Genomic DNA, 19,246 nt, shown 5'->3' with positions numbered 1-19,246 from the left:
CAGGGTGAGGCGGGTCAGGACCAGACTGTGCCCTCTGGAGGATTCAGGCAGGCTTAATCTAACTCTGACGGACTGACGCTGACTCTATCAACCCCCTAATCATGACACCTTGCCCTCCACACATATACAAGCACACGCATGCACATACTGTACATACAAACGCGAACTTACACACACACACACACACACACACACACACACACACACACACACACACACACACACACACACACACACACACACACACACACACATCTTTAAAACCCCAGCAGGCCCCTTCCGGGCAGACAGGAGACCTTTGTCTCCCAGGAACATCGCTGACATCGGCCCTTACACATGACTACTGATAATCAGAACATGCTGTTGAGATTCACATGTCCAATAGTCTGTGCCCCAAGGCGAGGAAATAGTCAATGTGGTCACTGATGCTGGTTGACTGGTTGTTCGGCTGGCTGACTGGTTCATCAGTCGGCAGGATAGCTGGTTAGCTGTCTCTCTGGCTGCCCTGCTGACTGGCTTGTATCCCAGCTGACATCTGTTTTGCTGGAGGCAGTGAATAATCTCTCACATATATTCAACAAATACGTTTCATACATACATTCAACACATCACCTCTAGCATGCAGGGTGAAGCACATGTAGATGAAATGTCTGTCTACGCCACCCCACACACAGGCACATGCGCACGCACATGCGCACGCACATGCGCACGCACGCACGCACACGCACACACACACACACACACACACACACACACACACACACACACACACACACACACACACACACACAAGCCACGAGACTGTGGTAGTGCGATTGCTCATCAACTGGCAAGCGGGGGGTGTAGAAAAGCATCAATACAACCGAAGCCCATTCTCCTGGGCCCACCTGTCGATTACAGTGGTAAAGACAAGCTGCCTAGTGCCTCCATCCATTCCCAGCAGATTCCACTGGGCCTGTACACACTTTAAGAATTCTGATGCTAGTAGGGAATAAGGGATCTTCCAGTTCACACTAGCAGGGGCATTGTAGGTTAATGCAGCTGCATAAACAATTGAGATAAAGAATTCTATAGAGAAATGGTTATTATGATACAAATAGTTACTAATCCTACCTCGACAGAATTACAGACGTGTTGCTCACAGGAACATAACAATGGATGAGACACAATCCATAATATTGAGATATTCATTCTGTAAGGCAGTGATTCTCAAATATTTTCGTGTCAAGGACCCCATTGATATGTATTTAGCCGCGGAACCCTATTTGAAAATATTTTGTTCCAGGGACCCCCATAAGATTTGTGTTGCTAAAAAAAATAAGCTTCAAGCTCACAACGCATTGCAATTGCAACACATTGTGAGCTTGCAGAGCGACTATTTTCAAATAGCCAAAGTATAAAATAAGGTTAAAGTGGTTAAACTGATTTTGATGCTATATTAATCTATTCTGCTGGGGACCCCCTGGAACCCCCGCAAGGACCCCTGGGGGTCCTCTGAACCCACTTTGAAAACAACTGCTGTAAGGACAAATAAATGTAGTTCACTATATCATAAACCAGACTTTGTATAGGTTAAACCCCATAACCACATACACTACAATAATTAAAAATAAATTTAGGTAGGAAATAAACATTGCTTAATATTTAACATTAGGTTACAAGTAGGCCTATAGATTTGGATTATAGCTGTTGATTTTTTCGCCACACTACAACAACCCTATTGCCATCTACTGGCCTGCAATTAGACGAAATTATAGATATAGATCCCACCGTTTCACTCTCATTTATTTATTTTCAAAAGGGAAAGTACCAGCTGTGGGAACGTGCCTCAAATTAGGTAGGCTAGATTAGGTCGGACATGAAACAAACTCGAAGGTCTAATTTGGAGGGGGAATTGACTCAGCTGAAGATGTGTAGAGTGGAGCGAGAAAAAGCAAAACAATATTTTGAATGACTCAGTCATTCGATAAACACTTGTTTGATAACGTTTTATTGATATATAAGCATACTTGATTTTTTTTCATGGTAGCGAAAACGAAACGTAATAAACAAGCGAAGCCGCTGGCACTGGTGATAGACGCTGGAAACTTAAGCACCACGGACAGCTCTCGTACTGAGAAGCACATTCAGCTCCATTCCATCCGCAAGTTATTATCCTAGCCGTTTTTATCCTACTACTACTAGATTGCCTTCTGACTTCTGTAATACATCTAACAAGACACTCATTTTTGACTCATCCCTGGTTGAAGCACACATTAAAGTGATACAGACTGAACAGTGTTCATTCTATCAGTGGCGTAAGCAGTGGTTCTCAACCTGTGGGTCGGGACCCCCAGGGGGATCCCCACATAATTTTTTGGGAGGTCCCCAGATGACAGCGAAGTGACAATTTAAGGACTTTTAAGAAATGTTTAATACCTAAAAAAAGACCATTACTTCATCAAAAGCAATCAACAATACTGTAAAAACTGGTCAAAAATTGGCCAAATTGTCAAATAGAATAAGAAAGAGTCAAATATTGTGAAAATAGCTGATCTACAAGCTCACAACGCCTCACTGCTAGGCGTTGTGCGCTTGTAGATCTGCTATTTTCACAATATCTGTGGAACCGAGTCAAACTAAATGTAATGCCTCAAGCCCTCAACTCCTACAATTCCAAGTGCTTGTCAGGGTGGGGGGGTTCCCAGCTCAAATACGATTATTTTGGGGGGTCGCGGCCTGAAAAGGTTGAGATTCTATCTATATGCAATATCGGCCGCAGTCTCTCACTTCACTGCTCCCTCTTCCAGTTTCAGGGTAAGAGGTCGGCATTTCTCCTGTAGCTAGGTGGCAGAAGAGGCCCACTGCAGCTGAGCTTTAGCCTACTTTATACCACCGTCAACGTCCCATCTTTGCATTGCAAATGCCGAGCCCTGCTATCACTCCCAATAACGGCTCCGTTCGATCTCCAAAATGAAAATCAGAGTTATGGTGAGATTGCCTACCAGGCGAATTTCTTTCATCAGCTTTCCGGAAAAGATGCTGCCTGGCCAAGTCTGACTCTACCCCCTCCAATGCTATCATTAACATACCTAGTTCATTTATTGCTTTGATTTACATTGCTGCCATAAATCATGTAGGCCCTGTGGTGAAGGCATTCTCACTGTATTTGACCCCCCCTGCACACACTCACGCACGCACACACTTCATGTGATTTGTTGCTCACACACACATCAGTCACATATGAGCAGGATGACCTCTCCCTCCCTCCCTCCCTCCCTCCCTCTCTATCTCACACACCCACAACACACACACACACACACACACACACACACACACACACACACACACACACACACACACACACACACACTCACACTCACACTCACACACACACATTTTCTCTCTCTCTCTCTCTCTCTCTCTCTCTCTCTCTCTCTCTCTCTCTCTCTCTTTGTCTCTCTCTCTCCCCAATTCAATCGATACATGCAGTAGCCTATTCAAATGCACGTCTCTTTCTCTCCCTCTCTCCTTAGCAGAAAGAAATAGAGGGAATTATAAGAAGGCGGGGGGGGGGGGTGCAGCAGTAATGTGGCGCCGGACAGGAGGAGCACACATACTTGACGTCCCTCTCAGTAGAGATGGTTGAGTCCTCGTCAAGGTTGCTGTGGTCCCATCCTAAAATTCACTACTGCTCACTTCTCTCCGGCAGCGACGCACTCAAACCGCGCTACCAGCTGACATAATAGCGCGGCGCGGGCGGCTCATTGCTGTCTCTCTGACAGGAGAAGGAATATAATACTTCAACCCACCACAGTGACAGAGAGAGAGAGAGAGAGAGAGAGAGACATAGCAGAGAGGGTACATGTTTTAGTTTGAGATAACATGAAGGGGATCTACAGAGACGGATACTACGACGGATCTATCGAACTATCAGGCGTTTTCAACAGGAGATGCGTTCAATGTGGCCGCGGGGACTTGGTTCAATCTAAAACGATGAGGATTAGAACGGGAATTGTTTTTTGGAATCTCATGTTTTCAATGATGTTCACTTGTGTTAAAGGTACGTGTCGCTGCAGTAAATGTGTTTTTTTAATTGCCATAAACGCTATTGCCAAGTCAATAGCGTTACAGACCAGGCATAGAGACGATGTCTGTCGGCGGGGAGGCTGTGGAGTTTTGGGGATGCATTTCTGGGGCTTTAGCGGCACAGTCTCAATGCAGGCTTTGAGTGGCTCAGCTCAATAGATATTCTTGCAGTAGCTCCTACGCGTCTTCAAATAGCGCTACGTGAGCTGCTTTGCTTAGTAGACTAACTACACAATTGTTGGGGTTTCAAGTGCACGGCACTGCAGATTTCCTATGAAAAACACAGATATTCCATGTATCCCATATACTGCAATCCACATTTCACACCCCAGTCAGTGTCATGTTTTCAACTAGCCATTATTTGGGATCGAGTCCGGTCAGTTCTCACAAGACATTTCAGGCTATACTGTTACATTTTAAAGGCCCCCCAGACAATTAGTAGCGTGACACCAATTTGTTCGAGCGCGGTGTTTATTGGACTTGCCAAGCCACGCAGGTGTCTATGATTTAAGGTGGGCTTGTTAGTATTCCAGCGGGTCTTTCGGAGGGTCTGCTGCTGATTTGAATACGCTCTGTAGCCGGTTAGGTAACATGTATCGTTGCCTTTCCTCCTCTCATTGCTTTTAGCTGCATTTTTTTTTTGAACGAAATGAAAAATTCAACACCATCCAGAATGGTCTTGTCCTGCATGCTGCAATACCATTTTGGTGTAATAATAGGCTATACATTTCAAAACGCGTATATATCTCTTTTTAATTTTTTAAGTGCATCTACGAATTGCCGAGCCATTTTCTATCAGATCGTCCTGTTTTATTGGCTATTAAGTTGTGTAAAATAAGTCCAAACTAATTGTTGCACATTTCCAATCTAGCAAATGACGTTTTGGCTGTGGACTCATTGCAACAGCTTAAAGATATCATGTCATGTCATTGTCAACGAGCCTCCACATCTGGATCACATTTTCACATTACTAAATCATCACTCAGAATTTCGTTCCTGTTCTTGCCAAGTTACCAATTATATTTAATCTCTCTCTCTCTCTCTCTCTCTCTCTCTCTCTCTCTCTCTCTCTCTCTCTCTCCCTCTCTCTTGTGTGTGTGTGTGAGAGAGAGAGAGAGAGAGAGTGCACGCACATAGCGCAAAGGTGTGTATGTGTGTGTGCGTGCATGCACCTGTGCGAGCACGCTGGTGTGCGTGTGTCTAAGAGAGAGAGAGAGAGAGAGAGAGAGAGCGAGAGAGAGAGACACTTAGACAGAGTGTTTGACACTTATTTAAACCTACAGTCACCTTCTATCCAATTCCCTGACACATTTTAGGCTATTGACATCATTCACAATGTCTGTGTATGCACACATTTTGCATCTGTGTAAGATTAACCTTTCTTGATCACCAGGTGTGTGTGTGTGTGTGTGTGTGTGTGTGTGTGTGTGTGTGTGTGTGTGTGTGTGTGTGTGTGTGTGTGTGTGTGTGTGTGTGTGTGTGTGTGTGTGTGTGTGTGTGTGTGTGTGTGTGTGTGCGTGCGTGCGTGAGAGACACCTTTAAATGTACACAGTGTTGCAAAGTACACACTACATCACACATTGCCAAACGTGTGTGTGTGTGTGCGTGAGAGACACCTTTAAATGTACACAGTGTTGCAAAGTACACACTACATCACACATTGCCAAACGTTTTAAACAAATAAAACGTAGAGCTAAAGTGAAATAGCCTGTTCTAATCCATATCCCATCCCAAATTACACTGTGGTCCCATTTTGAGTGCATGCGCACACCAGGTGTGCGTACACAGTAAAATCCTCAGTGTTAATTTAGCCATTTGTAACTCCCGAGAGTGTTCAAATGAAACCGAAATGGACCCTCGTTTGTCGACTTCATTCCATGTCTACACTCCCAGAGCTTTTACAGTGCATACTTTTGGATGTAAGCTCGTGCCTCTGTGCGCCTTGTGTACAGCCACTTCCCATGCAGATATCAATTTGCATGCAGATTGTTCGCCCTGTGAGTAATTCTCATGTCTGTCTAATGGGGGTGGATGAAATGTGTATCATGCAGAGCAGCAGCGCCCACCAAGAATGAGCCAAGGCGATTTGAGCGCAGAGTCTCAGGCACAGCGTTGTTTCATCACCACCCACATTGTGGCAATGTCAAACCACGGGGCCACCGCCAATCCCCCTAGTTCTGCTCCTTATTAGAGAGCCAGCCAGCCAGGAGGAGGGTGGGGGGGGGAGGAGGAGGAAGGAGAGGAGGGGCAGAGGGAGATCTGGGTGTTCTCTTAGAAAGGAGCAAGGAAGACTGGGGGGAGAGAGAGCGGAGGGAGGGAGAGAGCAAGAGAAAGAAGAAGGAGGAAGGAGCAGAGGGGGAGAGGGATGGTCTGGGTGTTCTCTTGGAAAGGAGCAAGGAAGACTGGAGAGAGAGAGAGAGAGAGAGAGAGAGAGAGAGAGGTGAAGATGAATCATGATACAGATGTTGTTCCTCCTCTACTGTGACAGTTGACAATGTTGGCAGAATTAGAACGGGCCCCTACTAGACCTGGCCTAATGGCTCACCTCTGCTGCCATGATAATGACATTTCTAAAGTCTGTTCTGGCAAAACACAAGTACTGTATGCATATCAGTCGTTTGCTGAAGGTGCTCCATGACTGACTGTGAATTACTGCATTTGGAGCTGTGACCCGAGGCCACCCCACGGTACACAGCTCTGGTTCTCAGTTCACAAAGTTTCCTCAGTCACCTGTCTGGAATTTGGCACTCTGTGGTTTGGCATAAAATGAAATTTGTGACATTTTATGACAGAGCACCAGGCACACGGAAGGTCAACCCCCCCGAATCCCACAATGCTCCATTATGTCTTTGGGGGATATGTGAACGGGTATTATGGTGTTTGACAAAAAGACAGAAAAAAGGGGGAGGGGGGTGTGTTTTATGACAGAACCCCACTCCCAAACAACTGAAACATCCAACTGTGTCATGTAATCCTCTGAGACCTTATAAAACTGCAGGGCCTGTCACTTATGGAACTACAGTACAGAGATAAGATTTCTTTTTTATCTGAAACTGGGTCAGTTGCATTTATGAATTAAATTCCTTATACATTAGCATGACTTGTTTTGCTCTTCATTGCCCAGAATGCAAGGTGGCCAGGGGTGTGCTCTTTCCCCGCCCTCTCATTGCCTCCATCGTCCCAACCAATATCATTCAAATCCAGAATTGTTAATTGTTAACATGTAATGATTGTAAATGCCATCAAGTGACTTAGATTTTCTTCTGTGTTTTCAGTTAGAGTTAATATATGTACAGTGCATATTGCAAGTCTCAGCTTGGAGTAGCTGCAGCCATAGAGCTTTCCCAAATCTGTTCTTAATGCTGCATTCATGTTACTGTGCTTTCTGTTATGTAGATAAAGGCTAGACACTAGATTTGTATTTTCATGAATTGAATACATTTGTGATAATAATTTGGCTCAAGTATGCAGAGCATCTACTGGGACCGAACGCCTATTCAATTTCTCACCGCCTCTCAGCTGGTCCTGTGGGACTTCTTCCTTGAAGAAAAAGGCAGGAGAGGATGTAATTGTCATGGGAAGTCAGAGTACTGTACTTCACATGATAAGTTGGAGAACTGGAGGACGCATGTAGAGAGACGTGTTTCCATAGTTATTATTTTGTACACGGAATCAAAGGGATTTAACAGACTGTTCAAAATTAATATCGTTGTGCATCTGCTGTCCCGCAAGAATGCCTTCCCCTCAGATTTCCTCGTGGCACCCTCATTTTGACACGCAAAATGGAGGCTTCCGTGACTGAGTACCAGGCACTCACTAATTGCTGTTAATCAGGTGGGCTGTGCACAGACAGTAATCTGACCACAGAGCCCTTGATGAAGACTTTCTCTCAATGTGATTATGTAAACAGACTGGGAAAGGCTGCTGGGGCTAATCAGGATTACAATTTGTCTGTGTAATTATACACTATCTGGAGGGAATGCTGGGTGTTATCCCCCTGTCCCTCAGGTTCTTGATTGTCAAGTCACGAGCCGAAGAACAGAAGCCCTATGAAGTGGTGGCTAGTTTCTTGGAGGACTCAGTAGGGTCCAACCGGAACTCAAATGAATAATTTGTGCTGTGCTGGAATCCAATCGTCAGAGAAAGAACGTTGCCATTGTACATTTCTGGAAATGGAGCATACTCGGAATCTCGCCATTTTAACCACTTAAACCCTATATTCTTCTTTAGGAGAGGGGGGAACCAAGTATAGACCCTGGGGGACCCTATAGGGTCTATACTTGGTTCCCTCCTTCTTTCCCCTCCACACCAAAATTCTCGACAATAGCTGATCTACTGTACAAGGTCACAATGCGTGCAACATGTTGCGAGCTTGTAGATCTACTACTTTTGGCTATTATAAAAATAATAGAAAATATTCTTGTCATATAAATTATGACCAGAATAGGGACGCTAGGTATCAAGTGCTTTTAGGCAGGCGTGCCGTCAGAAGTGGGATTGAGGGATCTGAGCAGGCCGTAGCCGAGCGAGTGCCCGTGCAGAGCGAGTGCCGTGACCGCACTGATGACTCAGCGGCGTTCGAGTTGTATTCCAATAGGATGGGAATCAGTTATATTCTACTTTGAAATTGCGCATAGTACGCGCGCGTGTGTGTGTGTGTGTGTGTGTGTGTGTGTGTGTGTGTGTGTGTGTGTGTGTGTGTGTGTGTGTGTGTGTGTGTGTGTGTGTGTGTGTGTGTGTGTGTGTGTGTGTGTGTGTGTGTGTGTGTGTGTGGTTGAGAAACGTCAACATTCAAAGCATCTTGTGGTCATGGGTCACTGAGAGACAATGGGCCCCTGGGCATGGGCTCTTAAAAGCCCCCCCCCACACACACACACACACACACACTGACTGCAGCCAACAGCGCAATAAATACATATACATTTAGCACACATACACACAATTACCTGCAAAAGCACATCAACTAATGGCCTAATTTATGCTCAATTATATAAGAAGGTGTCTCGCCGAAAATAGCTGGTCACAATGCCTCGTGCATATGACGCATTGTGAGGCTGTAGATCAGTGTGTGTTCTATGAATTGTGACGTAACGTTGTAGGACAAAATATAAACAAGGCTTAAAACACGAAACACTCACTTAAATGGTGTCATGATGGTTTGTTCCTTGTGACATCTTCAAAGTGAATGTTTAGGCCATTCCATCACTTTTCAGTAGGACTTTTGTGGCTCTGGGTTGTCCAGATCCGCCTATCCGACTGATACGCCCATACTGTATATAGGCATACATGGAGATCCAGTTCTGCAGAACCGCCGATCCAACCGATATATATGGGCATGCCCATCATTGCCCATATATGGGTATATGACATCAGGGATCTCCTATGGGCATAAAAGGGACACCGACAGACAGATACAGAGATCTCCATATATGGGCATAAAAGGGACACAAGCAGACAGACAGATGTCAGAGATCTCCATATATGGGCACATAAAAAACACAGACAGACAGACCAACCCGATCTCCAGAGATTACCGTAACATTGCACGGAACGAGTGCACTTCATTCCGTGGATAGCCGCCTCGAAACCCCCAAATTGCGTGCATATGTACGGCGCTCCCTTTGTGACAAAACCATTTCGGAGGCGCGCAGTCACAGGCGAACTGTCACCCCGTGAAGGACCACCGAGGGAGCTAAGGCGACCGAGTTGCCGTCCTGAACGGTGTGACGTTCGCCTGTGCCTACTCAGCGCCGTTTGAGTTATGTACCGATAGGCACAGAATCGTAAATTTTGTTGTGGGGACTGCTCTGCTTCCGGGTTTTTCCGGGTTGCGACTGGTTACGCCCACCGTGGGACTCGCCGTACATATGCACGCAATTTCGGGGTTTCTAGGCGACTATCCACGGAATGAAGTGCACTCGTTCCGTGCAATGTTACGGTAATCTCTGGAGATCAGGCTGGACAGACAGATGGGTACAATGGGTACTCTGACAGAGGGTACAATGGGTATTGCATAACCAGGTGGGGCATGCATTCCCAATCGTTCCTGAGTAGTAGAGGTGCCGGTCTATTTGACATGATTGACTAAGCCCTTTAACAAGAAATGTAAATTTAATAACCACGACAGTTCATGCAAAGGCATGCAGGGACCCCTGAGCTATTGGGCCGTTCGGTAATCCACCCCACACCTGCTTGTGGTGTGCAGAAACGTTCAGTGCCAATGTTTTCTCTGGCGACCAGGCTAGCTGTTATGTGGGATACAGCAACTCGTGTGTTGTCCTGGGTCCCTTGATGTCTCTTTTAGTAGTGGTGTCTAATTGGATTGTCCAAGTAGTGTGCATAAGTGCTTCTCAACTGACCCAGTGGCCTCCGGCTCATGGGTTCAGGCCTGGGCTGGGCTGTTAAATGCTGCTGACAGTTCCCTTGGACGATTAGCTAGTTTGCCAAATATGATTTGGTCAGTTCTTCTCGGGTGCTAGTTTTTAATATAAGCAAAGTTCTCCTGCGGAGGAGGTTTGGCGATATTCTTGCTGTCAGCCACAAGAAATATCGTGGCTTACCGTTCCTTGAGATAACATGAAATAGGCTGATGAAGGGTTGCTTTAGAGTCAAAGCTGGAGATTCAAGGTGGGCCACTGACTGTTTGCTGCACCTCAGGTGCAGTTTTCAGAAGGGATTAAATTCTGTCAGCTGTGTGGAGGCATATTCCCTGATACAATCTATAGCTATATATCTAGCTGCTGTGGTTAACCCATTAAGACCAGGAAAGAATTAGTCATTTTCAGATTTCTTTTGCTATTACATTTTTTTGCAGATACAAGCTCATAGCGTGGTTGTAGATCTTCTATTTTTTTAAACAAATCGTGAAAATGTGTGCAAATCTTTGAAAAATATATATTTGTAAGCGAACATTTGTAACTCAAATCTTTGCTTCTGGGGATTCTACAAATGTCATCTAAATTTTTTTAAACGTATGTTGCTATATATCAGTGATTCTCAAACTTTTTCATGTCAAGGACCCCCAAAATGTATTTGCCCGCCAAAATATTTTGTTCCAGGGACACCCCAGAAGCAAATTTTGGACTTAAAAATGTTTTATAGCCAAATAAATCTTAAAATGACACAGATGCGTCCCCGGTCTAAATGCATTAAACCTCCGGCTAGCTTGATGGCTTTCTAGAGTTTTGAGATAAGCCCACCCAATGGTAATGGGATAGAGAAGATAATGTGAACTCCGGGCAATTTGCAAACATATTGTAATAGAGTTATTTATGCAGTTACCATATTTTGCTAACCAGGGTTTTGAAGCAAATCAAAGAGAGAAAGGCAATTATCTTAAGTGAGACGCAGCAAACAAAACAGCCACTACAGTACCATTCCATACTCCCATATGCATGTCCTGATTGCCAATTTAATGTAACACACCCCAAGTTATAGGTTTTAAATGGTTATGATTTCATTCATCTTGTTTGTAATGATGTTTACGGTATACATCATTTCTCATTTCACTGTCATTATTTCACATGAACTCATAAGACTGTATTTGCAGACTAGTATACATGCCTCTTTCCGAGGATAATTATGTTGTGCCTACTGCCTATAATTGGTGAAACATAGAAATCTGGGTAAAATGTATGCGCACCCACCTTCTGAAATCTACTCACTTCAACTACTACTGTGACTGCAGAGGCCTCTGAGACACTAAGGTCTCAGAGGCACTTGCCCACATGCCGTCCATTTCAAAATTATAGGTAACATTAATTTTAACATATTCAACCCAAGTAGCCACTGCACGCTGTGTGTGTGTGTGTGTGTATGTGTGTGTGTGTGTGTGTGTGTGTGTGTGTGTGTGGGGCCAAGTGTTCAGACAGATATCTTGTGTTGTGTTTATAGCAAACTAAAGTCTGTTTCTTCCCCACTCAAACACACTTGCCCGTCGGGCAACCTGAAAGTAAACTCACACTTGTCTGAACATTTTATTTACTTGCCACGGGCAGTCGGGCAACCGTTAGTGTCAACCCCTGGACTGTGTATTTGCCTAAAGCAAGGGGTCTCAAACATTTTCATGTCAAGGAACCCCAAAACAATTAGGCATTAATGTATTAGGCATTTGAAAAGATTGTCTGAAAAGATGTCTGTTTAGTGCAACTGTCTGCTGTGTTGGGAGATTACAGTGGAGAGAGTGAAACATGTCTTCTGAATAGTCATTCTTTTTTTCTTAAATTCTCTCATTGGGCTAACCTCTATCCGGTGAAATAATAGTAAAATTCAATAGTTCCTCATTTTGCTGGGGATCCCTCTGGAGACCTGGGGGTCCTCAGACCCCACTTTGAGAACCACTGGCCTAAAGGTGTCTACTTGACTATGATTCAATTCATAAATAGGGACCAGGCTATCCACAGGGGCAAAGTGGGTTCTGTGAAACAAATGAGATCCCATGATAGAAAGGTAATTGAGGAGATGGTACACTGCTGAGTAGAGGTGGTATCCCTCCCATCCTATTTCAGTAGTAATTAAACTGATAGGTGAGAGTGCTCTGAATACCCAGTGGGACAGTTGAATACACTCTGTGTACCTGTGTATAGATTGATAGATACTTTATTTGTCCCTGTGGGGAAATTGGTTTGCAGCACGATCCTTGTGTATAGCCTCAGTGCACCACACACAGGTGGGATCGCATCACAAAAAAAAACAGCGCGGCTGGGAAATACATTGCCTTTTCTTTTGGGAAACATTATCTGGTAATTCAAGTAGTGCCTTATAATCTCAACTGCCAGAATTTACACAAAAGGCTGTCATTGCTTTAGGAAGTTATTAACTTTCTAACACGGCACTTTGATTGAATTCGCAATCAGCTTGACTACAGTATATTTGTTTTAGCCGTGATCTGCTCTGAGATGAGAATACCAAAAATGGATCAATCCTATGGTGATACAAGTTTTCTTTATTTCTTTATTTTATAGTTTTTTTCAGCTGACAAAACACATTTTCAGACTACTGCTGTGCCCTTAATGGAAAAATCATTGATTGACTAATCGTGCCATTCTAGGAATCCATGCTTAGTTTTTTGGCCTTTTGGTCTGGCCTGTGGAGCTACTGTACTACTGAGGATTTTTTTACCGTTAATCTCAATATGTGCTGTTTTTGTTTTGCATTTTAATGTAGCTTTTCTTTTTAAAGACATGCAAGCAGCCAAGCACTATCCGAAAAGGCTCTCTTTGGAACCACAGGATGCTTGCTCAGCTCGTGGAAAAATTATGTCAAATTGTTGTTTTTCTTTTTTTATGTGCTACTTTCTGTTCCACTTATGTGGTTGTGTAAAATGCCAATTTTATTGTTTTGGAAACTGGAGGTTTGGAGAGACAAGTGTCCTATTAGCTGTGTTGTTGGCTGTCAGCTTTGGGTTGTACTGCAGCTCTCACAGTGGTAGTCTAGCATGGGGTGCAATATGCCAAGTGGCCAAGTAGCACTTTCAGCATGTACTGTATTGGTGCTACTGTGGCTATATAAAACACTACTGGTTCTGCATGTGGTAGGATGCCGTAGTGCCAAAAGCTGTGTGTGTGTGTGTGTGTGTGTGTGTGTGTGTGTGTGTGTGTGTGTGTGTGTGTGTGTGTGTGTGTGTGTGTGTGTGTGTGTGTGTGTGTGTGTGTGTGTGTGTGTGTGTGTGTGTGTGTGTGTGTGTGTGTGTGTTCGCGCGCGCACGCCATTACTTGTTTCCGTGTGGCAGTGTATTTGATTTGTGCATTTTTCACCTCACTGGTTGGCAATTTAAAACCACCAAATGGAATATCTCAGAGCCCTTTTCCAAATTGCAGTAACACTCTCATGAGGTAATAGTCGTTCACTAGAAAGCCACTCTTCTGTTTCTGTTGTGTGGACCACAATTCCCTTTTACCATGCAGGCAGGCAGGCATGATAATGCACATTCGATCAGTTGTGAAGGTGCAGCATAGCGATGCAGATGCAAATGCTCCTCTTTGGAGATGAGCTTGTGCAGTCTTTTTAAAGTCCTAAGTTGGCCACCTGATTTATATTTCAGTGTATGGCGGTGTCGCTGAGGGAATTCCTCATTTATATGCTTCACATAGGGTGATTTGTACACTTTGGGAGGACTACTACTTAAGCTTAACTAAAGTGTGTGTGTGTGTGTGTGTGTGTGTGTGTGTGTGTGTGTGTGTGTGTGTGTGGGGGTGTGTGTGTGTGTGTGTGTGTGTGTGTGTGTGTGTGGTACAGTATGGGCAGTTTCATATTGATTTGAAAGATCGGGAGAATTAATTATAATGTACATTTTATGTGTGAGAAAAAATAAGGCATATTCTGTGCCTACAGAACATGTCTCTTATAATGTACATTCTATACACTCCTCATGAATACAGAATACATGAGCGACAAAGATGTAAAGTTCATAATAATATGAACAATAATTTACACTGCACGTAAACAGAGATGGATAGGAACTAACGAACCAGGCAGAAAAACGCAAAGTGGGAAGGGGAAAATACAAAGAAACTGAATAGATCGATTTGAAGAGGAAAGACAAAATAGTACTTATTGGACTTCCGCTTACTGAGCGGGACTCCCTTCAGATATGTATTTACGTTTTAAGCCCAACCTTGCTATGTGTAGAGCCTGTACATCAGCTAGGTGCGCAACGCCACCATACGACTAGGGTTGCCAACTGTCCCTTTAAATAAGGAATCTTCCCTTATTTGTAAACTATAAGACGTGTCCCTTATTCAACTGATAAGGGACACACTTTGTTCAAACAGCTCATATACTATGATTCAGGTTGTTTTTTCCGCCAGGCCGAAGGCGTGGCCGAGACTATGTTTTTCTGTCCGTCCGTCCGTCCGTCCGTCCGTCCGTCCGTCCGTCTGTGTGTGTGTGTGTGTGTGTGTGTGTGTGTGTGTGTCCGTCAGTCCGTCCGTCTGCAAGCAGCTAATCTCCGGCACCGATCGCAACGAAACTGTGCACACACACTCCCTGGATGCCAGAGCAGAACCTCTGCCTCAAATTTTCCAATCGACCTGTTAAAGCGCCACCAGGAGGCCACAATAACCTACCTGACCTGGCGGTGACCTGTCCTCCGCTTCCGAGGAGCACTTTTTCTAGTTAACCACAGTTTAAACCTTCTTGACTTAGTAAACTGGACCGAACTGGAGTTGTCTCTGTACTTGGACCACTTTTTTCTATCTGCACCAAATCTCTTTGCCAAAAATCTACAGCGACGCCTTGTGAGCTTGTAGATCGGATATTTTGGGGGTAATGCTCCCCCCAGAATATGGATGCTGGGGTTCAAGTGGTTAATATTATCTACAAAAACTGTACAAAACTGTAGCCGGGGGAAGGAGAGGGGGGCTTTTAACCTTGTGTCATCAGACTTTTCCACACGGCGGATAGGCTGGTTTACATTCCAAACTGACTAGTGTGATCCGACCTAGGCCACATCTACTGTAGAATTCCCCAAATGTTTGGGTATCCGGTTGGCACTCCCAAGTGAAAAAAAAATATACTAAATATATTTTTCAGAAGTATACTTAATATACTATTTTTGTACTTTTTATAAATTACATTTAAATTGTCTTATTTTGGAAAGACTTAAGTAGTACTTAGTATATTAAAAGTTGAACTAAATATATGCTAAAACATATCTTTAATATACTTTTATGTACTTTCCCCCCCCAAAAAAATACAATTTCATTACAAATGTACTTATCTGAAGTACAATTGCTGAAGTATACTTTCATTACATTTATAGTGCATTACAAATACATATCAAGTACTAAATAAATATATATAGAGTATATAGCAATTATACTTAAAATATACAATCAATGTATTACAAATGTACTTGGAGTATAAAATAAATGAATGTGAAGTATACTTTTAATAGTTTCAAGTATACTATCAATTTAATAATAAAGTATTTAAACTATAATCCAAATGTGCTAAAATATACTTTCAATGTAATAATAATGTATTTAAACTACAACTCAATTTAACTAAATGTACAGTTAGTTAATTTAGAATATACTATTATTACATTGAAAGTATATTTTAAGCATAATTGCTATGTACTCTATATTTATTTATTTAGTACTTGATATGTATTGGTAATACACTATAAATTGAATGATAGTACACTTTAATGACATCAGCAAAACTGTACTTCAGATACTATAAGTATATTTGTAATTAAATTGTATTTTTTTGGGAGGGGAAAGTACATAAAAGTATATTACAGATATGTTTCAGAATATCTTTAGTTCAACTTTTAATATACTAAGTACAACTTAAGTCTTTCCAAAATAACACAATTTAAATTTGGGATAATAATGCATTTAAACTACAACTCAAATTAACAAAAAGTACACAGTTAGTGAATGTAAAATATACTATTATTACGTCGAAAGTATATTTTAGCACATTATTGTCATAGTTTAACTACATTATTATTACATTAATAATGTACTTGAAACTTTTAAAATTATACTTAAAATTCATTGTTTTAACACTCCAAGTACATTTGTAATAAATTGATAGTATACTTGCAACTATTAAAAGCATACTTCAAATGAATTTATTGTATACTCCAATTATATTTGTAATACATTGATAGTATACTTGAAACTATTAAAAGCATACTTCAAATTAATTGTTTTAACACTCCAAGTATATTTGAAATAAATTGATAGTATACTTGAAACTATTAAAAACATACTTCAAATTCATTTATTTTATACTCCAAATATTTTTGTAATACATTGATAGTATATTTTAAACATAATTTCTATATACTCAGTATATAGTTATTTAGTAATCGATATGTATTGGTATTGCACTATAAATGTAATGATAGTATACTTTAATGATCATCAGCAAAAGTGTACTTGAGATACTGTAAGTATATTTGTAATTAAATTGTATTTTTTGGGGGGCAAAAGTACATAAAAGTATATTAATGATATGTTTTAGCATATCTTTAGTGCAACTTTTAGTATATTAAGTACAACTTAAATGTTTCCAAACAACATCATTTAAATTGAATTTTATAAAAAGTACAAATGAGTATATTCAATATACTTCTGAGAAATTAAATTTAATATGTTTTCAAAATTAACCTACACGAATGGAAGAGCAATGTAACGTGGAGGCTTGTGGTTTAGTTGTCTGTAAGAGCCATGACAATTCTCGGTTGGTGCAACCATCAACAACACACTCACGTTATATGCAAGGATGGGAAAAGGGGAGAGAGACTGACTAAACAAACAGACATTTACACTCATGGTTTTACTAACAAATTACATAAAATACCATAAATCACCAAATAGCACCACAACAAAACACTAAAATCAATGACCCATAGCATAACCCGCTACGCATTCCCATATTCAAATAATAACACAAATAGGAACAATAACACACATTTCCCAGCTTGCACTGGGGCGCATGCTGGGAAATGGACTTCCTCTAGCCACCATAAATGTAATGATAGTATACTTTAATGACATCAGCAAAAGTGTACTTCAGATACTGTAAGTATTGTAATTAAAGTATATATATATGTATATTTGATTAAATTAAAATGTGCTTTTCAAAAGTGTATTCATATAATGTTTAATTTTTGTTTAACTTAAGTACATTTAATGTTAAATATATTTTAAATTATTATAGTATATGTGCTTTTACAGTATATTTATAGTAGATTATCCTCAATATGCATTTATTTTAAGATATACTATTATATACTATATATACAAAAACTATTTAAAATATGTTCAAGTATATATTTTTGTAAGTATGTTAAAGTCTATTTTATTGAAGTTTCACTTAAGTACTACTTCCTAAAAGTACACTTTTCTTTAGTGCATTTATAGTATAAGGCTGAAAGAATATACCGAAAAAGCATTATACTTAAAGTTTGCTTTAGTATACTTTTTAAGTATACTATTTTGAATATGTTCCTGGATGCTATTAGTAATATACTTCTTAATATTATACTTGTAATATACTTGTTTTAAAGTGCATTCAATATATAATTCTACAAAGCACATTAAATACTAACATAAATTAATTTGTAATTTAGCACATTTCTTTTTAAGTTTACTAATGTGCTTTGTAGAAACATATATTAAATGCACTTTAAAACAAGTATATTACAAGTGTAATGTTAAGAAGTATATTACTAATAGCATCCAGGAGTAATGTACTTCTTAAAATTATACTTGTAATATACTTGTTTTAAAGTGCATTCAAAATGTATTAGCACATTAGTGAACTTTTTTTTTTAAATGCTAAATTACAAATTAATTTATGTTAGTATTTAATGTGCTTTGTATAAATATATATTGAATGCACTTTAAAACAAGTATATTACAAGTATAATGTTAAGAAGTATATTACTAATGTAAAGTATAATGCCTTTTTCAGTATATTTTTTCAGCCTTATACTATAAATACACTGATGAAAATTGTACTTTTACGAAGTAGTACTTAAAGGGATACTTCACTTTCGGGACGGGGAAACATTTAAAAAATATATTAAAAATAAATGAAAAAAGTAATGGAAAATTCATGGCCCCCTCACGCATTAGAGTGTCCTACTAATGTGTGAGGGGGCCTTTATTTTGCCATAACTTCTTTCATTTTTTTTTAATATATTTTTTTAATGTTTATTTTATGTGAAAGTGAAGTATCCCTTTAAGTGAAACTTCAATAAAATAGGCATTAACATACTTACAAAAATATATACTTGAACATATTTTAAATAGTTTTTGTGAAAAGTATACTTTTAATAAGCATATTATAGTATATCTTAAATTAAGTGCATATTGAGGATAATTTGCTATGAATATACTATAAAAGCACTTAAAATATAATAATTTAAAATATATTTAACATTAAATGTACTAAGTTAAACAAAAATTAAACAGTATATGAATAGACTTTTGAAAAGTACATTTTTATTGAATTAAATATATATTTTGTGTTTAGTACACTTTTCACAAATGTCCTAAATTACAAATTAATTTATGTTAACGTTTAATATGCTTCGTAGAAATATGTTTTGAATGCACTTTAAAATAAGTATATTAGAAGTATAATGTTAAAAAGTATATTACTAATAGCATCCGGGAACATATTTATAAATAGTATACTTATAAAGTATACTAAA

General features: G+C 40.5%; 1 protein-coding gene across 1 annotated transcript in view; it reads left to right on the top strand.

The window, feature by feature from the left end:
• Window positions 1–3,864: 3,864 nt before the first annotated feature.
• The window catches only part of LOC308083154 (CUB and sushi domain-containing protein 3-like), a gene marked incomplete at its 5' end in the record, with an annotated part of 383,054 nt that continues 367,672 nt past the window's right edge, over window positions 3,865–19,246 (top strand). The window contains one exon of the mRNA XM_080425319.1: window positions 3,865–4,042. Coding sequence (XP_080281445.1) covers window positions 3,865–4,042 — 178 coding nt within the window. The remainder of the gene's footprint in view (window positions 4,043–19,246) is intronic.

Source organism: Gymnoscopelus braueri (genome assembly GCF_963280865.1).
Source record: "Gymnoscopelus braueri genome assembly, chromosome: 4".
Taxonomy (NCBI): Eukaryota; Metazoa; Chordata; class Actinopteri; order Myctophiformes; family Myctophidae; genus Gymnoscopelus; species Gymnoscopelus braueri.
Note: the sequence above shows the minus strand (reverse complement) of the source record. Positions and strands in the feature narration are given on the sequence as shown.